Source organism: Salvia miltiorrhiza, chromosome 7, assembly GCF_028751815.1.
Source record: "Salvia miltiorrhiza cultivar Shanhuang (shh) chromosome 7, IMPLAD_Smil_shh, whole genome shotgun sequence".
Taxonomy (NCBI): Eukaryota; Viridiplantae; Streptophyta; class Magnoliopsida; order Lamiales; family Lamiaceae; genus Salvia; species Salvia miltiorrhiza.
In genome coordinates, this window is record NC_080393.1 from 31218031 (window position 1) to 31242793 (window position 24763).

At 43.1% G+C, this 24763-nt stretch overlaps 2 protein-coding genes across 2 annotated transcripts; one reads left to right on the forward strand and one right to left on the reverse strand.

The window, feature by feature from the left end:
- Nucleotides 1-6902: 6902 nt before the first annotated feature.
- Nucleotides 6903-7907, reverse strand: LOC130994085 (uncharacterized). The gene is made up of 2 exons (XM_057919119.1): nucleotides 7515-7907; nucleotides 6903-7400 (listed from the first exon to the last, which is right to left on the reverse strand). The coding sequence occupies exons 1-2, from the start codon at nucleotides 7905-7907 to the stop codon at nucleotides 6903-6905; spliced, it is 891 nt and encodes a 296-aa protein (XP_057775102.1).
- Nucleotides 7908-18163: 10256 nt separating this feature from the next.
- LOC130994086 (uncharacterized) lies at nucleotides 18164-20211 on the forward strand. Its single transcript, XM_057919120.1, has 2 exons — nucleotides 18164-18766; nucleotides 20116-20211. The coding sequence occupies exons 1-2, from the start codon at nucleotides 18164-18166 to the stop codon at nucleotides 20209-20211; spliced, it is 699 nt and encodes a 232-aa protein (XP_057775103.1).
- The last annotated feature ends 4552 nt before the right edge of the window (nucleotides 20212-24763 follow it).

Consider the following 24763-nt stretch of genomic DNA (forward strand, 5'->3'; position numbering starts at 1 on the left):
TATTCTTCTCATCCTTCTTTTTGCCAAAAACCTCAACAGTGACCTCTTCAGCTTTTTCCTCCACAACCGGCAGTGCACTCTCATACTCGGGCATCTTGGCCCCTTCTTGTGTAGTCTCGCTCGGTAAATCGATGATCTTATAATGATGCTGGGGAAACGGCATCCACCCGGGAGGACGATATAGAGGTGGAACTCGTCGGCTTCCCTCATAGCTTTGTTTTGGCTCATCCGCCATCTCACAAAATCCATGGTTGTTTTCTGATGCGACTGCACTCTTCACCCCAATTACCATGCACTGCTCCTTTGTATTCACCTTGGCATTGTTTGAGGAATTACCCGACTGTTGAAGCTTGCTGATGGCGGTGGCCATTTGACCCAATTGAGTCTCAAACATCTTCATCTATGTTTCCAAGGCAGCAGTGGTAGCCTCAATCATTTCCATCCTCTCATTCGCCTTGGAGATGAACTTCATCATCAGCTCCTCCATATTTGGATTCTTCTCTTCATTTATGACTCCATTAGTAACAGAGAAGCCTGGTAGAGGTTGAATCGCGTTGTTCGGGTTTCCATACGCCAGATTCGGATATGGGCGCCTTCCTTGTTGAAACTGCTGTCCACTATTGTATCCGCTATTTTCATAGTTTCTGCCATTGAGATAATTAGCATCATTCATCGTCATCTGTTCTTCCACAGCTGGTGCACTCTTGGTAGTAGTCAATACATTTATCTTGGAAGTCAGCTCCGCAATCTGAGTAGAAAATAAAATCAAAGGGTCAGAGCTGGAAACGGCTGCAGCTTTCTTCAGTTGGATTCTTTCAGAAGGCCATTGATAACATGTGGTGGCCATGCTCTCGATAATCTCCATTGCTTCAACACTCTCCTTCTTGAGTATGGATCCACCTGCAACTGTAAGCATTATAGAACATAACTACTTGCGTGCCCTCATCGAATCCATGGCTCGGACACTTTCTGAGCTTCTCCTGATATCTCTCCCAAGGTTCTGCCGGTGTCTCTCCTTCAAACTATTGGAATTGGAGAATATCCATTTTTAACTTCAAGGGACTTCGTTCATCTTGACAGTGCTGCACAGCTCACGGAATTGCGCCAGATGCGCATTAGGGTCCTCCACGGCTTTTTCTCCATACTAGTTTTGCTGCACCATGGTGATCAAACCAGTCTTAAGCTTGAAATTATTCGCTTTGACTCTTGGAGGCTCGTGATACTGATATTGTGGAGTGAACGCCTCATTGATCAAAGGCTTCTTTTGAGCCTCAATCAAACGCTGCAGTTGGTCCTTTAGAGCACGAACTTCTTCTGCGGTAGCCATAGTACTACCTGGCAAACTTCAAAGTCAAAAATCAGGACCACAGGAAAAACAAAGAACATAATTTACATAAACAGAAAAAAAAATTCAGAGTAGTATCAAATAATCAACGGATAGTATTGATAAATAACTAGTCCCCGGCAACGACGCCAAAAAATTGTTTCCTAATTTAATTAACACGCCACAAGTGTATGAGTGCAATTGTGTATAGTGGCAAACAAGGTCGAATCCACAGAGACTAATTTAAATCAATGCCTATCGTAGATTATTATTCCTCTATCTAGATAAACGAATTTGAGAGTTTTTGTTTTAAAGAACAAAATAAAAGAAAACACAGTAAAGAAATAAATTAAACTAAGAAATATGGAGAAACAGATACGAGAAGATTTTCCCAAGGCAAAGGTTTCAACAGATTGTCATAACTAACAAGTTCAATTCAATCATCAATGTAATTCCTAAGGCAATCTCAAAACTAGTCTATACCCACTCTCATAGCATACAAACCGTTGATTACATGCAAGGCTACCGTCTCCGGATCACACTTCTAACATTCAACTCCTAAAAGTTCCTAGGATTAATGCCCTCACAAATATCAACTCCCTTTAGAATTAAAATAAATGTGTTCTATGTTCTTAGTTCACGTAATAATTATCATCTCTCGATATGAAATTAAAACCTATGATTAGACTAAATTGGTGGCCAATCAATAAAGCAAATAATATAAATAAAAATATAAAAAGGAATAACAATCTCAATTGATTGAATCAAACAGTTAGAAAATCAAATCATGTTTACTCCCTAAATCCTGGGAAAATGAATTCTAGCCACACATAGACATGTGAACTAGAATCAAATTCTCAATTAAAACAGGAAAACATTCAACAATAAAAATCGTAGTGAAATCGAGAATCTTCAGTTCTTGCTCTGGCTCCGTTCTCCGTCTCTCAAAGCTTCTCCAAAAGATAGAAATATGACAAAAGGTGATAAAAGGCCTCTTCAATATGTTTCTGGGGAGTATTTATATGCCCTAGGTCTTGTAGCTCTCACAAATATCCAAAATCGCGTAAACAGGTAAAAATCCAGAAATTTGGGTAGAAAAACGGCGTCTCGCTCGGCCACGTCGCGCGGCCGCATGGTGTGCCCGCATGACGAAACATAACTCCTGATAGCTTTTCGCAGTGGTTTTATTTTGGCTCGTTATCCCTCATTCGAACTCCGATTTACGATCCGTTTGGGCTCACGAACTCCACTCGAGATAAACTACAACTTGTATTTCAGCTAATTCTTCCAAATTATGCTTCATTATTTCTGAAAATTCATTCAAACAACAAGAAAGTGACAAGTTCTTGACCATAAACCAATATAAGCTCAAATAAACCATCAAACACATAAAATCCTTATAACTAAACATCAAAATTGACACACCAAGAGTTAAAAATGCATGTTTATCACAACTATGCCCGTAAATATAAATTGCACGCAGATCATATGTATAATTGTACATACGAGATAGAGACTAACGTCATGACTACAAAAGACACAAATATAGCTGGTCAGATTGTGGAAGAATAACAAAAGTCTCATTGAAAATGCCTAATGTTGACTCGATTAGTTGTGTCGTTTAATCAGGTATAGTAACAATCAATTTTTTCAAGCAAAGTCAACAAACACGCAATTTACCAAGAACATGCTTACTTTAGTTCTACTTAAGCACTTTCTCAATTAGTGTTAGAATTAATTGTAAATGTACAGAATATGAAGGTACAAAAAAAAAATCTATTGCAATTAATTTCATTATCAAGCAATTTAAGTTTTCAAACTTGCTTTCTTTAATAAGATCATTTTCTACTTTTATTAATATATTTTATTTTCATTCTGTATTTTTATTTCGTGAAACATGAAGATCTTCAATTCTTATCAATAAAGGTTGGACATTTAGAATCCACGCCGGATTTTTAACATTCATCGGTGTTATCTTTTATTTCACAACATTTCTATCTCTATGATGATATTTAAAAAAACGCCTCGTGGTAAAAATGTAACTCGGGAAGAACCTAATATTGCACTCAAGAAAGTGACTGAAATGATCAATATTAAAAAAATCATTAGTTTTTTAAACAAATGTTTGAAGTTGTGAGAAAATCCATTGTTGATTGACATGTATTTCTATGTTAATCGAGTCAACCCATTTATGTGTATCACAAAATATGATAAATGCAAAAAAAGAGATAAACGATATTGAATTGATTAATACACTCGAAATAGTCGCATAGGTAACGGATCCTAAATACAAAATATGAAATAAAAGATATTGAATTGCTTAACACACTCAACACTTAACACTCTGGAGGATTGTCGGCTGGCAGAATCTCTGGAGTGGTACGAGATTGTTATGGTAGCCCTGTAATCCCCAGTCCTGCAGTTACCGACATGCCCAGATTCAGAAGAGTGAAGGGGATTCCCATCATTTATCTCATGCACGCGTAATTCAGCAAAGATAGCATCTGCTCAGTCATGGTGACATTTATCAGCCCTGTTCCCTGTGAGATTGATCCATGTGCAATAGAAGTGACATTCAGCCCTGAAATTACTGGCCTGGTAGGACTAGTAGGTGTGGTATCACCAATGCATAGTTCCTCGTTGGTTAGAGTGGCAGCAGTGGGGGGATCTCCCCCTTCCCTAGTGAATTCCCCCAGGCCTTAAGTCGAATCTCCTCAAGTTCTTGAATGCTGAGCTTCCTGGTCTTTCCGGCCTCGTCCCAATCCAAATTCAATTTGCTCACAGCCTAGAAAACTTTGTGCTCCGATTCAATAGGTAGATGGCACATCTTGCCAAATATCATCTGATATGGGGATATCCTAAATGGGGTTTGAAAGTTGTTTGATATGCCCACAGGGCATCGTCTAGCCTGGCACTCCATCCTTTTCCGTTTAGTCCCACAACCTTTCTTATAATGGTCTTGATGATCTTATTGGACAACTCGGCTAGACCATTCGCCTGTAGGTGGTAAGATGTGGACACCCTATGTTGAACTTCATACTTCTTGAGTAACCCTTCGATTGTGGCATTGCAGAAGTGTGTGCCCTGATCGCTGATGATTGCTCTGGGCACACCGTAGCGGCTGAATATGTGAGATCTCAAGAAATTGGACACCACCCTTGAATCATTGGTCTTGGTCGCGTTTGCCTCTACCCATTTGGACACATAGTCCACCGCCAGAAGTATGTATTGATTCCCTTTCGAATTGGGCAAAGGACCCATGATGTCCATACCCCATAAGTCGAACACCTCCACCGACAGGATAGGGACCATAGGCATCTCGTTTCTTCGGGTAATATTGCCCTCTTTTTGACATTCCTCACACCTTCGGCACATCTCAAAAGAATCTTTGAAAATTGTGGGTTAATAGAACCCACAGTCCAGTATCTTCCTTGTTGTTCGTCTATGCCCAAAGTGGCCACCATATTCCTTGGTGTGGCAATGCTACATGATACTCTCTTGCTCGAACTCGTCCACACACCTTCAGATGACTTTATCTGAGCACATCTTCCATAGGTAAGGATCATCCTATATGAAGGACTTATTGTCGGCCTTGATCCGATTCTTCTTGTTTGTTGTTGAGCCCATAGGTAGTGATCCTTTGATCATGTAGTTAACTATGTCTGCGTACTATGGCTCTCAGGTCACAGCCTTCCCCATGTGGCATAGCTTTTCATTTGGGAATACATCGTTTATGGGCACACCATCTTCTTCCAGAAGGATGCGGGATAGGTGATCCGCCACTCGATTCTGGGCACCACTCTTGTCCTTGATTTCTATGTCCAATTCATGCAATAAAAAGATCCATCGAATTAACCTTAGCTTTGACTATTTCTTCGCCATCAAGTACTTCAGGGCAGTGTGGTCTGTGTACACCACAGTCTTGCTTCCGAACAGATATGACCTGAACTTCTCAAAGGCAAAGACTATGGCCAGAAGCTCCTTCTCGGTTGGTGTAGTTGCTTTGGGCAGCATTAAGAGTCTTTGAGGCATAGTATATCACATAGCTCTCATTTCCAATCTTCTGCCCCAATACAGCTCCAACGACATATCCGCTTGTATCACACATGAGCTCAAAGGGCATCCCCCATTCTGATGGTCGGATGATGGGTGTTGTGGTCAGATGCCGCTTCAAGGTCGGGAAGGCCTCATGACACTCTAGACTGAAGTCCGAGGGCACATCGTTCTGCAATAGCCTGGTCATAGGCTGAGCGATCTTGGTAAAGTCTCTAATGAATCTTCTATAGAAACCAGTGTGGCCAAAGAATCCTCTCAACTATTTAACTAATGTTCGTGGGAGTAGCTTGGCTATAATGTCGACTTTTGCCTTGTCCACCTCAATTCCACACTCTGATATGACATGTCCTAAGACTATGCCCTCTTTCCCCATAAAATGGCATTTTTCATAGTTGAGCACAAGGCTCTTCTCCACACAACGCTTCAACACTAATTCAAAGTTGTCAATACATGAGTCAAAATCCTTGTCTAAACTGTGAAATCGTCCATGAACACCTCTGTGCAACTCTCCAAAAGATCGGAGAAGATACTCATCATGCAACGCTGGAATGTGCCCGGGGCATTGCATAGCCCAAATGGCATCATTCTATAAGCAAACGTGCCAAATGGGCACGTAAAGGTGGTCTTGTCTTAGTCCTCCAATGTGACCCATATTTGCATATAGCCCAAATATCCGTCAAGGAAACAAAAAGAACTTGTTCCCGGCCAATCTCTCCAACATTTGATCAATGAAGGGCAAAGGAAAGTGGTCCTTGCGGGTTACCTTGTTGAGCTTGTGATAATCGATACACACCCATCATCCGGTTTGCAGCCTGGTTGCGACCAACTCCTGCCTTTCATTCTCTATGACTTGGATCCTGAACTTCTTTGGTACCATATTTATTGGGCTCACCCAACGGCTGTCCGATATGGGGTAGATAATCCCCAACTCTAGTAGCTTAAATATCTCCTTCTTGACCACATCTTTCATCACAGGGTTGAGCTTCCTTTGGGGGTCTTTGACCTGCATGGCATCGTCCTCCAGTAGGATGTGATGTTAACAAATATTAGGGCTTATACCCTTGATATCAGCTAAGGTCCATCTTATGGCTTCCTTATACCTCCATATGACCTGCTGGACTTTCCCCTCCTGCTATGGGCTCAGCTCTGAACTTATGATCACGGGCAAAGTCTGATTCTCCCCCAGATAGATGTACTTCAAGTGATTGGGAAGTGGCTTCAACTCAAGCTTAGGTGCTCTGACCAGGGGTGGTAGCAGCATGTCCTTCTCCCCTAAGGGTGTGACCTCCAAAGGTTGATGGACTTGAAGTTGCATACCTTCAGCTTCTATCTGCTCCAAGTCTTCGATCATAGCCTCCATTATTTCCATCTCATTCTCTAAGTCATATTCTCCATTTCTGTGCATAGAGGGCACAACATGGTCCACCACTCGATCCATGATATCAACGAACTCCACACTTTCAATATCAGTCGGATGTTTAGTTTCTTTGAACAAATTGAAAATCCCAGTCTCTCCATCGAATTAGCACGTTAGCTTCCCGGTTGCACAGTCAATCTGGTTTCGAGCTGTCTTCAGGAATGGTCTGCCCAGAAGCATCACTGCTGGTTTTGCCTTGGAACCTCCCATGTTGAGCACATAGAAGTCGGCTGGGAAGATAAGGTCCTGGACCTTGACAAGAACGTCCTCCACTATGCCCTCAGGGTACACACTTGACTTGTCTGCCAATTGGATCACCACTCGTGTGGGTTTGAGTGGTACTATCTTCAGCTCTTGGTATATGGTCAAAAGCATGACATTGATCGATGCACCTAGGTCCAGCATAGCTTGTTCGATCCTTGTATCTCTAATGATGCATGGTATGTAGAACATCCCCGGATCATTGCATTTTATTGGCATATCCCTCTTGAGTACTGCCGACACCTGCTCTCCCACATGGAACTTAGCATCGTCTATGTACAATGACCTTCTTGGTACAGATCTCCTTGAGAAATTTGGCACATTTGGGCATAGTGCGCAATGCTATGAGTAAGGGGATAATGACCTCCACATTTTGGAACATCTTGAGCAGGCTGCTCATTTCCTCTGCCTCACGGTTCTTGGCCAGTCGGCCTGGAAAGGGGGTTTGATGATTACCTTGGATTTCTCTTCGGCTTTGGGAAAATCCTCATTCTTCTTCAGTTCTGGGGCAGGTGGTTTCTCCATCTCTATCTCCTCGTCCACCTTCTCTACATTGTTTGTGGACTCAGACCCTTCTTTGAGCACATGCACTACTTCAGGCAAAGTCTTGCCACTCCTCAGGTTGACTGCATTCATTTGTGCCTTGTTGTTAGGTACCACGATCTGTGGGGGTAACTCTCCGTTGTTCTTGTTGACGTTCGTCTGGGCAAAGTTCTGCTGCATGTGGGCCATTTGAGTGTTCAGATTATATATGGCTCCTCTGGTCTCAAGCTTGAACTTCTTGTTATCTTGTAGGATCTTGGTCACACTTCTTTGGGTCTCTTGCATGCATTCGAACATGGCTTCCATCGTAGGAGCTTTGCCCGGATTCTACTGCTGATTCTGTTGTTGATTAAGAGGTTGATTGGGGGCAAGGTAGTGATTACCCCTGTACCGCAAGTTCTCGTGATTTCTCCATAGTTGGTGGTATCCTTGACCATTCTGGTCATATCGCTGCTTCTGCCCATAGTTTCCTCTATTATTGTTGTTATGCCCAAAGGCATTAACTTGCTCTTCTTCGAACAAGGCAGGGCATTGGTCCGTCATATGGTTGGGGTCAGTGCATAACTGACATGCCTTGACGGGCTTCTTGATTGTGGGCTTCATCATCTCCACCATTTGTTTCACTGCATCACACAACTCATCCACCTTTAAGTTGTTCTGGTTCTAGGGCACAATTGTGTTTCCTGTGGGCACAACCGTTCCATCTTCTCGGAATTCCTCCGCCATTTCCACGAATAGCCTGAAAGCTTCACTGGGTAGTTTGTTGAGTATCGATCCTCCACATGCTGCATTGACCAACAGCCTCTCATTTGGTCTCATCCCATTCACAAAGTACTCGATGAGGTCCTGGTCAGATATCTGGTGCTGTGGGCATTTGGCCAGCAGTTGTTTAAATTTGCCCCAGTAGTCATAGAGGGACTCTCCTATGCCCATCTGTATGGTGCTTATCCTTTTTCTCGCATTCTGGATCCTTGAGGCGGGAAAATACTTCTCCAAAAACTTATGTTGCATCATTTGCCATGAAGTAACGCTCCATGTGGGCAAAGTGTACAACCACTCCCTCGCACCATCTTGTAGAGAGAATGGGAACGAGATAAGGCGGATGTACTCTGCCTTAGCTCCAGTTGCTCTTATTGTACCACATACCATCTCAAAGTCCTGCAAATTCCTCTAAGGGTCCTCTCCGGGCATATCACTGAACTTGGGCAGAATCTGTATGAAGAAGTATCGTAACTCCCAATTTTCAGTGATTGTGGGCAAAGTTATGCCCAGCGGCCTCAAACTCATGTTGTTAGGGAACATCATTTCCCTTAAAGTCTGCTTCGGGGGTGGCTCCGCACCTCTATTTTCTTCTGCCATCTCGACTTGCCTTGGTCCAAACAGGGCACGGGCTGCTCCTCTTCGTCCTCTGCCTCTGCTCTGACCACGCAACTCACGTAGTCTGCACCTTACGTTCGCCTGATCTCAGGATCAAACCATAAATCTTCATTCTTAGCTGCAAGGTTAGGTACGAACATACAAGGGCATAATCAAAACATAAAAGAGTACTAAAATACTAGATCGCTGATTCTCCAGCAACGGCGCTAATTTGCCGAAGCTCATCGTTGAGACTTCGGGCAAATGATATTTGTATTTTTCTATGCCCTGCAATTAAGGTTAGTTTAATGGCAAGTATAGGGTTGAATCCACAGGGAATCGGTGTATCACAGTACTCGTGTCACAAGCTTTACATGGGGTTGCCCGTCTCTGGACAAAGATGTCACTCGTCAATCTGTGGCCAAAACAGAATTGAAATCTATCTATGGGTAGAATGTAGATGCTAAAAAATAAGACACAAGAAAATAATCAGTAATAAAAAGAACCCAGTCTGGGCATAGTCTCGGTGTGATATGAGATAATTCTTTCGGTCATAGGTTCAAAGATTTTCATTGTGCGTTCACATCTTTGGTTATGTACAGTCGTCAATAGGCTGGGCCCCTTTTTTTAATCGTCACATGCGCAGCCTACCCCATCCTCATCCGCGCCCTTTCATGTGGCTGGCAGACCCAACTGACCCATAAGCATGTCCGAAGACATACGATCACCTTTCCCACATTTGCCGCACTATGTGGAGCCGGATTTCTCCTAACTTTAGTCCACTTGTTGCTTGTAACTTGGTCGTGCCCAGAATAGTACCGACCGGATAAAGCACCAGGTTTGCCCAAGTTGTATTGGCATTAGGCCAAATGCTTCGGGAATATGACTACACAAATCTTGTGCCCGTTTTGATCTCACGAATTATTATTATCTCATATCAACCTTAACTAGCCCATACCGGGTATAAGAGCCTAGCTACTCATAAACATAAAAATAAAAGCAAAGTAAGTAAAGGAAATAAACATACTTGAATTGAAATTGTCTTGGCAGAAATTAAATAAAGTACTTGCCGGCACCAACTCCGGGCATAGACAAACAAAACATAAAACTAAAAAGTTGTAATACCCAGGCTTTTAATGACTTGTTTAAGTGCTTAAGTTTGTGTAATTATGGTTTAACTCCCTTGATTGGTTATTTTATAAGAGATGAGAAGTTCTTTTTGTTTATGTTTAGATGATGTGGGATTTTATACCCGTATTTGAGTGGTGAGTATTGAACTTTTAGAGTTGGTGCGTGAATTCCAGCTCTGGCTGTTGAGTCAGCGCTGGCAAGTCAGCTTTGGCTGTTAAGTCAGCTCTGGCTGTTGGGTCAGCACTGGCGAGTCAGCTCTGGCTGTTGAGTCAGCGCTAGCAAGTCAGCTCTGGCTGTTGGGTCAGCTCTGGCAAGTCAGCTCTGGCTGTTGAGTCAGCGCTGGCAAGTCAGCTCTGGCTGTTAAGTCAGCTCTGGCTGTTGGGTCAGCTCTGGCGAGTCAGCGCTGGCAAGTCAGCTCTGGAGGTTAAGTCAGCTCTGGCAGTTGGGTCAGCTCTGGCGAGTCAGCTCTGGCTGTTGAGTCAGCGCTGGCAAGTCAGCTCTGGCTGTTGGGTCAGCTCTGGCGAGTCAGCTCTGGCTGTTGAGTCAGCGCTAGCAAGTCAGCTCTGGCTGTTGGGTCAGCGCTGGCGAGTCAGCTCTGGCTGTTGAGTCAGCGCTGGCAAGTCAGCTCTGGCTGTTGCGTGCAACTATGTCAAGTAGGCAGCGCTGGAATGGGAGTCCAGCTATGTCAAGTAGGCAGCGCTGGAATGGGAGTCCAGCTATGTCAAGTAGGCAGCGCTGGAATGAGAGTCTAGCTATGTCAAGTAGTCAGCGCTGGAATGAGATGTCCAGCTATGTCGAGTTGTCAGCCCTGGCTGCCAAGTCAGTGCTGGCAAGACTTAGGATCTAAAGTGTTATGTTTTATTTCCTTATGTGAGTTTAGGTTAAATGAGGTTTCCTTTATATGACCCTTCTCCTCATCGATTCTTAAGTGATATGGTTGTATTATTTCAAATGGTGAATGGTTCTTATGAAATGAAATGTTTATGGAAATGATTAATTGATGAATGGTTCTTATGAAAGGAAAGGAAATGTTTATGAATGATTGTCTGCCAAAAATATTTATGTTTTATGTATGTATCCTATCTGTGTTGGTTCACCAACTATAAAGGAAATCGAATTCGGACCCTACGCTAGACGAAGGTTTGCTAGTAAGAGTTAACGTGTACACTCATAGAGACTGTGTGTCGCTTGTGACCGGTCTTGGCATCTGTGGAAGGAGGCCTCCTTCCCAGCGCGTGAAAGGAACAGATATGGATCATATAGACTGAAAATGGGATGCGCATCCAACTTTATGAAACGAAAGAAAATGTTTAGTAAGCACGGGTCCTTCAAGTAAAACCCTGTGTGTTACTGTTGGCAGTTCAATAAATGCTATAAAATGTTATGTTTCCGGAGTATTTTTACTCAGCCCTGCATGTTGTTTTCCCTAATGTGCAGGTTGAGCGGGTGATGGAATGGAGTGGAGTTGAGCGGATGTACTCTTTTGATATAGAACAGTAATGTAACCTTGAGTATACATCTTCAAATGTATAACTCACACGTATTTTCCGCTGCAAGATACTCTGATCATGTTAATGTTTTATTTCAAGAATGATACTCTTTTGTTGGGTAATCCACTTCGACGGGCCTTCCCGAACAAACGTCTTGTATGTACCCAAGTGATCAGTTATGATCCTAGTGTTATATAAATAAATGTCTCTTTTCGTTAGATGTTTGATTGTTAAGTAAATACCCATTTCTTTCCCCGCTTCTTAATCCCATTCCCAAGTCATAACCCCGGTTAAGCCATCCTTAGGGATTGCGGGCTGTGACAGAGTGGTATCAGAGCGAGGTTGTTTGCTCTGGTCCAAGAATTTTCCTTCAAAAGCCAAGTCTAGATCGAGTCATTTGACTTAATTGAATCTTATGACACCGCGCAACGCTCAATTGCATCACGCTCAATCAAGAAAAAGGTAACTATGGTTTCAATCTTTTAATAGTGTTATGGTTTTCAACAGTTGCAAGAACATGATTGTGATGATATGCTATGAATGAATGCTGAATGCTTTACGTTGGCATGACACATTTTGTGCATACTATGTCGATACGATTAGAGGAATGAATGGACATGAATACGTTTTTCAAGGAATATAGATTATTATAAGTTTCATGATCACATTTGCAAGAACATAGATTGATGGATTTATAGGGTATCCCTATAACCTAGATGCTTGAGAATGACGAATAAGAAAATGACTGAACATCACGAATGTTTTGGTTTCCTTCGGGAGATGATAGTTTCTTTGAAACTCGAAATAGACTGGAAAGATACGTGCATAGTTGAAAGCAATGCAATGAGTTTTGTTATTGTATCTTGAGGGTTTAGAAGACCCAGAATTACCAAGTTCGGGATAATGTTTCCCGTGTAACTGGGAAGTAATTATGTTGGACCTGGCCAGTCCACATGATTCAAATCTCGGTAGACGTCGTTGGGTTTTTAAACCCATGTGTTCAACTTTTAGTTAAAAAGCCGGATGGATTGTTATTCATTTGAGTATCTCAAACAAAATTTTCTGCAACACTTTGTCTTGATATCGTTCAAGAATTGAGCCCATGCAATTGTTGAGTTTATCTAGTGTTTTCTGTAGTAAGGACTTAGATTGTTTACTATGGTGCTTCCATGTTTGAATCAAGAGGAATATGTTATGAATCGAGGAAAGGAATATGCTGAGGATCTTTTATCTTTGAATCACAGAATGCCTCCTAGACGTGCCCCAAGAAACCAAGTAGATGTAGAAATTGAACTGCCACGAAGGGTTAAGGAACTTTTCCTCAAACAAAGTCCGCCTTCATTTAATGGAGTTGGGAGTCTAGTGGATGCTGAACTTTGGATTAGGGCGATGGAGAGGATTTTCGATTTCCTCCATTGTAATGCACACGAACGTTTGTCATGTGTTGCGTTCCAGCTGACTGGGTCTGCAGATTTTTGGTGGGAGGCCAAAAGGAAGGCAATGACTCCACAACAGTTGGCAAATTTGTCTTGGGAAGACTTTAAGACGAAAATATATGACAAGTACATTCCAAAAAGCTACCGCAAGAAAAAGGAAACTGAATTCTACAACCTAAAGCAAAACAAGATGTCTGTAACAGAGTATGATAGTGTGTTCTGCGACATGTCCCGCTATGCTCCACAACAGGTGGATACTAATGAAAAGATGTCGGAGAAGTTTCGTTCTGGTCTTAGGCACGAGATAAAAATGGCACTCGCCAGTCACGGTGATCTTACTTACTCTGAGGCGCTCAGCAGGGCTTTGGATGTCGAGGTAGCTATGCCCGAGGATCGCCCAGCTCAGACTCAAGCTCAGGGAGCAAATGATCGAGGGAAGAGGAAATGGGAAGGTAACAACAATAACAACAAAGGCTACTATAACAGTCAGGATGAGAAGAGGCCTTGGCAGGGAAATATGGTGCCACAAGGGCAAGGACAAGGACAACAGACTCACCCAGGACCCGTTGGAAACAACCAGGGTCAACTCAGGGTACCTGTGTGCCCAAAGTGCTCCAAACAACATTATGGTGTATGTCTGGCTGGCAGTAATACCTGTTTTAAATGTGGTCAGAAGGGCCATTTTGCTAAGAGTTGTCAAGGCAAGGCACCAGGGGGGATGGGAAGGCCGAATCAGTTGGGCCAAGCCCAACCACTCAGAGCCATTCAGGGCCAGCAACTGCCATATCCACCACAGCAACATCAGCTTGCACCTCGCCCACCACAACCTCCTCAAGCTAGAGCCTACGCCCTGTACAAGAACAATCAGGGAAACAACCAAGGAAACCTGGCAAGTATGGGTATGTAGGGGTGGGAAAATAGGGTTCGGGTATAGGGTACCCTATTACCCGACCCGAAAAAATCGGGTATCGGGTACCCTATACCCGATAAATTAGGGTACGGGTTCGGGATCGGGTATTAGGGTGGGGAAAAAATCGGGTATCGGGTATACCCGAATTACCCGGTTTTTTTATTAATTATATATTAAATTATTTAATTAATTTAATTAATTTCAAAAACACATCTCAACCCTAGTTCCTTCCCTCCTTTCCTTGCTGCCCGCGGCGCCTCCCTCTGTTCCAAACTTGAAACTTCCAAGTTCCAAACTTTCCTTGCTGCCGATTTCCCCCAGTCTCCTCGTGCGGCGCCGGCCTCCGTCGTCCCACCCGCCACCTGTCGGCTGCCATGACCCAGCGGCGGCCTCCCGCAAGTCGTCCCCAGCCAGCCGCCAGGTCCGAGTTCCGCCCGCTTCCCAGCCACGCAGGACGCAGCTGCCAGCCTGCCGCCATCGTTCCAGCAACCGCGCCGCCTCCGAGCTCCCAGCAGACACCGCCAGCCGTCCCCACTCCCCAGGTACGATTCTTCTTCTTCTTCTTCTTCTTCCTTTTTTTTTAAAAATGACTCAATGTGTTCCAACTTCCACGCAGCTGCCGCCGTCGCGTTGCCTCCATCGTCCCAGCAACCGCGCCGCCTCCGAGCTCCCAGCAGACGCCGTCAGCCGTCCCCACTCCCCAGGTACGATTCTTCTTCTTCTTCTTCTGAATCTTCTTCTTTTTTTTTAAATGACTCAATGTGTTATGAATTCAGTTGGCTTTAGATTTCAGTTGAGTTCAGAATGTTTGATTCAGTTGAGTTTGAATGTTTGATATTGATTCATTGATTGGTTCAGTTCAGAATTCAATTTGAATGTTTGTGCACTATATCTATATTTACTTAAGTTCAGTTCAGAATTCAATTGAGTTTGAATGTTTGATTCATTGATTGGTTCCTTTCGATATTGCCATATTGGGGTTGTATTGATATGCTTTGCTTGGTTTGATTGGTATTTGGTAGTTGGTACAGTTGGTTTTAGATTGGATATGCTTTGCTTGGTTTGATTGTTTCTAAATTACAGTTGGCTTTAGATTGGATATGCTTTGCTTGGTTTGATTGGTATTTGGTACAGTTGGCTTTAGATTTCATTTGGTATTGATTGGTTTGATTGATTTCATCATATCTATTATTGGTTTGATTGATTTCAGTTGGCTTGATTGATTGTTTCTAAATTAGTTTGAGCTATTATGACAATTTTCTTTATGAATTCAGTTTCTAAATGACTAAATGAGTGTGTTTACTTATTTTGTAGTTTGCTACATTGTTATGGCATCTTCTCGCAATAGTAATCGTGTTGAGGAAGACGCTATTGATATGAATGATGATATGGATGATGATGGGTTAGAGGATATTCCTATCGGCGAAGACGGGGAAGCAACAATAGAAACCGGATCTCAAAGTGGTGTATCAAAGAAAAGGAAAAAAGGAAGTGCACACTCAAATCATTGGAAAGGTTTCACACTTATGTGGGTTGAAGAAGGTGATCCTCCGGAGAAGACGCGCAAGGGGAAGTGAAAGACATGTGGAGCTGTAATTTGCGCCGATTCATACCGTAATGGGACTAATGGCCTCAAGAACCACACTATTTCGTGCTCCAAAAAGCATAAAAATACAACGGAAGGTCAAACTGTATTGCATTTCACACCTGCCAGCACGGATGGAACTAGCTCATTGTCAGCTTGGAAGTTTGATCAGAAGTTTGTTCGACTCACTTTGGCTGAGATGATTATCCTTGATGAGCTCCCATTCACACATGTGGAAAAGGAGGGCTTCCAAAAATTTGTTGCTGCTGCTTGCCCAATGTTCCAAATTCCTACAAGGCAAACGATCAGAGCTGACTGTGTGAAGATCTTCTTGGAGCGGAAAGATAGGTTGAAGACTTTCTTCACCAAGAAGGGCATGGGTAGGGTCTCATTGACCACAGATAGCTGGACTTCAATAAACAACACCAATTTTATGTGTGTTACTGCACACTTCATTGGTAAGGATTGGAGATTACATAAGAAGATCATTACATTTGTCAAGATCGTTAGTCACAAAGCCATTGATATTGGTGAGGCTATTGTGATGTCGATGAAGGATTAGGGCTTGCAGAGATTGCTTTGTTGCACGCTAGACAATGCAACAGCAAACGATGGGGCAGTAAGATATGTGAACTATTATCTTGATGAGGTGCAGTCTAGAGTTCTCGATGGAGGTTACCTCCATATGCGTTGCGCAGCCCACATCTTGAACTTGGTTGTGAAGGAGGGTTTACTTGAGATTGGTTTGTCGGTTCACAGAGTTAGAGAAGCAGTGAAGTAGATCAAGGCCTCCCCAGCAAGAGCTTCAAAGTTTTATGACTATGCAAAGTTAGTCAAGATTGAATCCAAGAAGCAATTGTGTTTGGATGTCCCTACATGGTGGAACTCAATATATCTTATGTTAGAGTCAGCTGAGCCGTATGAGGATGTGTTCGGGGTGTGTGGGAATATGTTCTCTTCTTATACAGAGGACTTGAAGAACAAAAAATTTGATAATGGGCCCATTGGACCACCTAAAGCGGCAGATTGGGTGAATGTTAAGAAGATCGTAGAATACCTCAAGAAATTCTACGACCTCACTCTTCTTGCATCCGGGACTTCATATGCCACTTCACACCTCTTCTTTGTTGAGATGTGTGATATATTTGATCTTATTGCTGAGTTGCAGGTGAGTGAAGATCTTGAGGTGTCTTCGATGGCTACCAAGATGAGGGCGAAGATTGGAAAATATTGGTTGGAGGATGTCGAATCAAATCCCAATATGAATAGGCTTCTTTATATTGCTGTTGTGTTGGACCCTAGGCAAAAGTTGAAGCATGTTGAGAAATGCTTCAAGTCGGTGTATGATGAAGAACGTGCTGCTGATTTGGTGAGTGAGGTGACAAGCTTATTAAAGGCCTTATTTGAGCTTTATAAGGCATATCATCAGGTGGCACCCACATCTCGACCACGAGCAAGTGCTTCTACATCTTCAGGAGTTAGAGAGAGGAGGTCGGAACGTCGTAGTGCACTTAGCCTTGTGTCATTGCAAGAGAGTGAAGAAGATTGTGATGATCTTGATGCAAACGAGCTCACCATCTACCTCACTGAGAAGCAACACAAAATGGGTAAGAATGACGTCGACCAGTTTGATATTTTGATGTGGTGGTCGACCAATACTCCACGGTATCCTGTACTTGCTGAGATGGCCAGAGATATCTTAGCTGTCCCCATATCTAGTGTTGCTTCAGAGTGTGCATTTAGTATGGGAGGACGTGTTCTATCACCGTATAGAAGTTCTTTGGCGCCGGAAATGGTTGAGGCCTTGATTTGTGCTGAGGATTGGTTAAGATCTACCAGCTTTGATAAAAAAGATGAAGAAGGCGTTTCAGAAGAAAAGCAACAGCAGGAGTTTGAATCGGGTAATTACATATTCTAATTATTTCACTTCTGCATATTATTATTTATTACATTACTTTGTTTGGTTTATTTTTACTTCAATTTCAATTTCTTAATTCTTACAGTGCTCCATAGCTATACTCATGGTGATTCGAGGCCGGCACAGAGTCAAACGGAGCTAAGTGGAACTCGTGCATCGTAGTCGTAGGCTCGTAGCTATGGACATCATTTTGTGATCTAGTTGTGTACTAGACTTTGTCTTTGACATTTGTTTGAGACTTTGTGTACTAGACTTTGACTTTGTGTATTAGACATGTGTACTAGACGTTCGTTCCATTTAAAATTTTAGACTTCGGAGTTGAGATTTGTGGTTGTTGATTTTGGTTTTGATGTTATATATTATTTGTTAAAACAGGGAATTGAAAATGTACAAGATTATATAGGGCAAAGCATGAAAATAGGGGTTATATTTTCATTTTTTTTTAATAAAATCGGGTATTTTTTGGTATTTCGGGTATTAGGGTACCCGAATACCCGATTAAGCACAAATCGGGTAATTCGGGTACCCTAATACCCGAAATACCCGATTTCACATTTTGACCAGAAAAACACGATTTTGACCGGGTAATTTCGGGTACCCGAATACCCGAGTCGGGTATTAGGGTACCCGATTAATTTTCGGGGTCGGGGTCGGGTAGCGTTTTTCTGGCATTTTCGGGGTCGGGTACCCGATTTTTTCGGGTAGGGTACCCGATCCCGACCTGATTCCCAACCCTATGGGTATGTTACTCAACACACCTGTTGTACTTTTGTTTGACACGGGTGCTTCACATTCTTTTATTGCAAGTGCATGCATCGACACTCTAGAACTCAAACAGGAAAGAGCTAATCAGGATATGAGAATTTCTTCACCAATAGGAGGGGTGACAACAGTTACACACGTTTGCCCGAACTTAGATTTGAACATAGGGTCACTTAAGGTTATAGCGAACAACTTGCATGTTATACCAATGTGGGACGTGGACTTAATCCTAGGAATGGATTGGCTAACGGAGAACTATGCCACGATTTTATGCAAGGAACGAGAGATCTCATTTAAATATCCAGGGAAAGACGCTTTGAGTTTTCACGGGATAAGTATGGGTAGGAACATACCAGTCATTTCAGCCCTGCAAGCACGAAAGATGATGAACAAGAAAGACTGCCGAGCTTTTCTTGTGTACCTAAACGGAGAAGCTGGAACAGAAGGAGAAATCGAAGATGTGGAAGTTGTACGAGAATACAATGACGTTTTTCCAGATAACTTGCCAGGACTACCACCAAATAGGAAAGTGGAATTTACCATTGACTTGGAACCAGGATCAACACCGGTATCCAAGGTACCTTACAGGATGGCTCCAAAGGAATTGGAAGAGCTAAAGATCCAATTACAGGAATTATTGGACCTAGGTTTCATCAGACCTAGTGTATCTCCATGGGCAGCGCCAGTTTTGTTTGTCAAGAAGAAAGACGGCACTTTGAAAATGTGCATCGATTACAGAGAGCTGAATAAGCTAACGCTCAAGAATAAATATCCTTTGCCAAGGATAGACGATTTGTTCGATCAACTCAAAGGCACGAGCGTGTTTTCAAAGATCAATTTAAGGTCTGGGTATCACCAGTTAAAGGCCAGACAAGAAGGTATACCTAAGATGGCGTTTCGAACAAGATATGGCCACTATGAGTTTGTAGTTGTGCCTTTCGGATTAACAAATGCGCCAGCTGTATTCATGGACCTCATGAATAGAGTATTCCACCCTTACTTAGACAAGTTTGTCTTAGTATTCATAGATGACGTCCTCATCTATTCCAAGAACGAAGAGGAACATCAAGAGCACTTAAGGACTACCTTGCAAACACTAAGGGATGAACGACTTTACGCTAAATTCAGCAATTGTGAGTTTTGGCTTAAAGAAGTTATATTTTTGGGACACATCGTGTCATCAGAAGGAATCAAAGTGGACCCCGCTAAGGTGGAAGCGGTGCAAGGATGGAGGTCACCAACAACTCCAAATGAGATAAGAAGTTTCTTAGGATTGGCTGGCTACTACCGAAGATTCATTGAAGGATTTTCAAAAATAGCAAGACCGATGACGCAGTTACTTAGGAAAGGAATCAAGTATACTTGGACTGATGAGTGCGAGAGGAGTTTTCAGCAGCTCAAGGACATGCTAACTACTGCACCAGTGCTAGCAGTTCCAGAACCAGACAGGGAATATGTGATCTACACGGATGCGTCGAAAAATGGACTAGGTTGTGTGTTAATGCAAGAGGGAAAGGTGATAGCATATGCATCGCGACAACTTAGACCACATGAATTGAATTATCCAACCCATGATTTAGAATTAGCTGCAGTAGTGCATGCACTGAAAATCTGGAGACATCACCTATACGGAGTTAGGTATGAGATATTCACCGATCATAAAAGCCTGAAATACTTTTTCGAGCAAAGGGATCTGAACATGAGACAAAGAAGATGGCTCGAACTAGTAAAGGATTATGATTGTGGTATAAACTACCACCCAGGCAAGGCCAATGTAGTAGCCGATGCATTGAGTCGTAAGGTCTCGTCAAAGTTAGGATACCTTCTCACGAGGGAAGATGAACTCATTAAAAACTTTGCCAAGATGAGGATAGAAGTGATTAAACCACCTAGTACAATAGCGAGTGTTGTTGCGACAATACCCAGTTTAAGAAAGATGGTGGTAGAAGCACAAAGGAAGGACGAAAAGATGGAGAAGCTACGAGGAAGGATAAGGAAATGAGAGCTCAAGAATTACCATGAGGAATTAGACAATGCTATCTTCTTTGAAGGGAGGATATGCATCCCACATGACGATGAACTTAGGAATAAGATAATGAGCGAAGCTCATGACACTCCTTACACTGCCCACCCAGGAAGTACTAAGATGTATCAGGACCTAAAACAGAATTTCTGGTGGGAAGGAATGAAACGAGATGTGGCCTCGTTTGTTGAAAGATGTCTTGCTTGTCAACAAGTGAAGGCTTTGCACCAAAGACCTTATGGTGAGTTACAACCTTTGGATATACCAAAATGGAAATGGGATGATATTGCAATGGACTTCGTCACAGGACTACCAAGATCAAAACGAGGTAACACAGCTATATGGGTCATTGTTGACAGACTTACGAAATGTGCACACTTTATACCAATCCCAATCACTCATGGATCAGATAAGTTAGCCCAACTTTATGTCAAAGAGATTATACGTTTGCACGGAGTACCAAGGACAATTACATCAGACAGAGATTCCAAGTTTACATCTAGATTCTGGATAATCTTGCAGAAAGAATTGGGGACGAGGCTAAATTTTAGTACCGCTTTTCACCCACAGACAGATGGTCAGTCTGAAAGGACAATTCAGACACTAGAAGATATGTTAAGAACGGTCGTGCTAGATCGGGGTGAAAGTTGGGAACATGTTTTACCGCTCATCGAGTTCGCATATAATAACAGTCATCAAGCCACTATCGCTATGGCACCTTATGAGGCCCTGTATGGGAAGAAATGTAGATCGCCACTTTACTGGGATGAAGTGGGCGAGAGAAGAATTCTAGGGCCTGACACAGTAGGTGAGATGATTGAGATCGTCCGTCAAATTAGACAAAGGATCAAGGAAGCCCAGGATAGACAAAAGTCATATGCTGACAAACACCGAATGGACCTACAGTTTGAGAATGGAGAGAAAGTTTTTCTAAAGGTTTCTCCATCGAGAGGAATCATTAGATTTGGTGTAAAGGGTAAACTTAAGCCACGATTCATAGGACCGTATGAGATACTAGAACGAATAGGTCCCGTAGCCTACAGGTTGGCGTTGCCGCCAAGCCTTGGAAATGTGCACAATGTATTCCACGTGTCGCAGTTAAGGAAGTATGTTTACGATCCAAAGCATGTAATCCATAGAGACGACATTGTCCTTAGTCCAGATATGAGTTATGAAGAAAGACCCGAATCTATTTTAGATCGGAAGGTTCAAATACTAAGGAATAAATCGATACCAATAGTCAAGGTCTTATGGAGACATCATGGTCAAGAAGAGGCGACATGGGAACCCGAGTATACCATGAAAGAGAAGTACCCAGAGTTGTTTCCTGAGGTACAAATTTTGGGACAAAATTTTTTTTAAGGGGGAGGGTATGTAATACCTGGGCTTTTAATGACTTGTTTAAGTGCTTAAGTTTGTGTAATTATGGTTTAACTCCCTTGATTGGTTATTTTATAAGAGATGAGAAGTTCTTTTTGTTTATGTTCAGATGATGTGGGATTTTATACTCGTATTTGAGTGGTGAGTATTGAACTTTTAGAGTTGGTGCGTGAATTCCAGCTCTGGCTGTTGAGTCAGCGCTGGCAAGTCAGCTCTGGCTGTTGGGTCAGCACTGGTGAGTCAGGTCTGGCTGTTGAGTCAGCGCTGGCCAGTCAGCTCTGGCTGTTAAGTCAGCTCTGGATGTTGGGTCAGCTCTGGCTGTTGAGTCAGCGCTGGCAAGTCAGCTCTGACTGTTAAGTCAGCTCTGACTGTTAAGTCAGCTCTGGCGAGTCAGCTCTGGCTGTTGAGTCAGCGCTGGCAAGTCAGCTCTGGCTGTTAAGTCAGCTCTGGATGTTGGGTCAGCTCTGGCGAGTCAGCTTTGGCTGTTGAGTCAGCGCTGGCAAGTCAGCTCTAGCTATTGGGTCAGCTCTGGCTGTTGAGTCAGCGCTGGCAAGTCAGCTCTGGTTGTTGGGTCATCGCTGGCGACTCAGCTCTGGCTGTTGAGTCAGCGCTGGCTGTTGCGTGCAGCTATGTCAAGTAGGCAGCGCTGGAATGGGAGTCCAGCTATGTCAAGTAGGCAGCGCTGGAATGGGAGTCCAGCTATGTCAAGTAGGCAGCGCTGGAATGGGAGTCCAGCTATGTCAAGTAGGCAGCGCTGGAATGGGAGTCCAGCTATGTCAAGTAGTCAGCGCTGGAATGAGATGTCCAGCTATGTCGAGTTGTCAGCCCTGGCTGCCAAGTCAGTTCTGGCAAGACTTAGGATCTAAAGTGTTAAGTTTTATTTCCTTATGTGAGTTTAGGTTAAATGAGGTTTCCTTTATATGACCCTTCTCCTCATCGATTCTTCGTCAATGAAGGTCCAGGCGGGAAGTGATAGCAAAAGAGGGAAGTAACTCTACGCCCGTAGTGGGAACGAATAAGGTGGGTTTTCTTAAAACACGTATATAGAGATCTTCTGCATACAGACCTCTTATACGAAATAAAATGAATGACATGATATGGCTGTATTATTTCAAATGGTGAATGGTTCTTATGAAATGAAATGTTTATGGAAATGATTAATTGATGAATGGTTCTTATGAAAGGAAAGGAAATGTTTATGAATGATTGTCTGCCAAAAATATTTATGTTTTATGTATGTATCCTATCCGTGTTGGTTCGCCAACTATAAAGGAAATCGAATTCGGACCCTACGCTAGACGAAGGTTTGCTAGTAAGGGTTAACGTGTACACTCATGGAGACTGTGTGTCGCTTGCGACCGGTCTTGGCGTCCGTGGAAGGAGGCCTCCTTCCCGGCGCGTGAAAGGAACAGATATGGATCATATAGACTGAAAATGGGATGCGCATCCAACTTTATGAAACGAAAGAAAATGTTTAGTAAGCACGGGTCCTTCAAGTAAAACCCTGTGTGTTACTGTTGGCAGTTCAATAAATGCTATAAAATGTTATGTTTCCGGAGTATTTTTACTCAGCCCTGCATGTTATTTTCCCTAATGTGCAGGTTGAGCGGGTGATGGAATGGAGTGGAGTTGAGCGGATGTACTCTTTTGATATAGAACAGTAATGTAACCTTGAGTATACATCTTCAAATGTATAACTCACACGTATTTTTCGCTGCAAGATACTCTGATCATGTTAATATTTTATTTCAAGAATGATACTCTTTTGTATGTACCCAAGTGATCAGTTATGATCCTAGTGTTATATAAATAAATGTCTCTTTTCGTTAGATGTTTGATTGTTAAGTAAATACCCCTTTCTTTCCCCGCTTCTTAATCCCCTTCCCAAGTCATAACCCCGGTTAAGCCATCCTTAGGGATTGCGGGCTGTGACAAAAGTAAAATGGCCTGTGGCCGTGTATCTGCCTCACAGTCACTCAACACATGAACAGAAAACTAAGAAAGCTATTAAAGGAAAGTGGCCGTGTAGGGGGTGGAATTGTATTAGTGCACTCGCCGGACTTCAACTCTCAGGGTTGTCGAAGACTCCTATGGGCGTATAGTGCATCCATATTTATAGAGAATGCATGGGCTAGGGCTTGGCCCAGAAAAGGCGGCGGTTGGGCTAGGGTTTGCATGGTTGGTTCTTTCCTTCCATGGCATGCTCTAAGATCTGCATAGCCTCCGGTCATGGCAATGAATCCCGGCTGGGAAGGTAAGTGGATTTCCTTCCTTTTCTGGACCCGAGGGGCAGATTCTTCCACATGTGCATGTTCACTCCAGTTGTGCCCACGTGCGAACTTCTCTCTTAGCCTCATTTCATTTGCCTTCATTCCCTCGTCTTCTGCTCATGTGACCTTCATCTGGGCCTTCCGCCTGAACACGACCCGATCCCGCGCGGTACTCGATATGGGCACAGTGTAGGTTGTGCCTCTGTCTGAAGTCGGGTACTTACCTCTTTCACGGAATGGAGCATGCTTCCTCTTTATGCCTCCTGCACACTCCTGTACCCAAAACATGCCATACCAGGCACAAATACACACAAAAATATGCAAAAAGACTCGATCTAAACCTAAAAACAAACTCAAAAAGAGCACGAAAAATGGGCTCATCGGCAGGCCTCCTTTCATTTATTACCAAGAATTCCACTACTCTGGTCTGTCTTGCTGTAGGACTTACCAATGTGAGTAGGAGCTCAATCCGTCCCACGGGCATCACCATCTCCTCCATGAACCCATACTGAGGGGCCATTATTGCCTTCAATTGCGCATCTAGGTTCATGGCGTCTAAACACTCCTGGTATAAAATATTGATAGAGCTCCCAGTATCTACGAAAGTTCGATGAACTAGACATCCGGCTAGCTCGATAGTGCATACCAGAGCATCAGTATGTGGTCGTACCAATGGCTTTTCATCTTTAGGTCCGAAAGAAATTTTAATATCACAATTGGTGTGGGCTATCGCCATCACCTGTCCTGCTTTAGCCCATGACGTCCTGATCACGGCTTTTCTAGCCCTGTTAGACGTCCCATCTATCTCTTCTCTGATGATCATTCGTACTTCTCGATTAGGCAGTTTCGGTGGTGCAGACTACAGCCTTTGTTCCTTGTGATCTCTTGGTTCGGAAGCTCC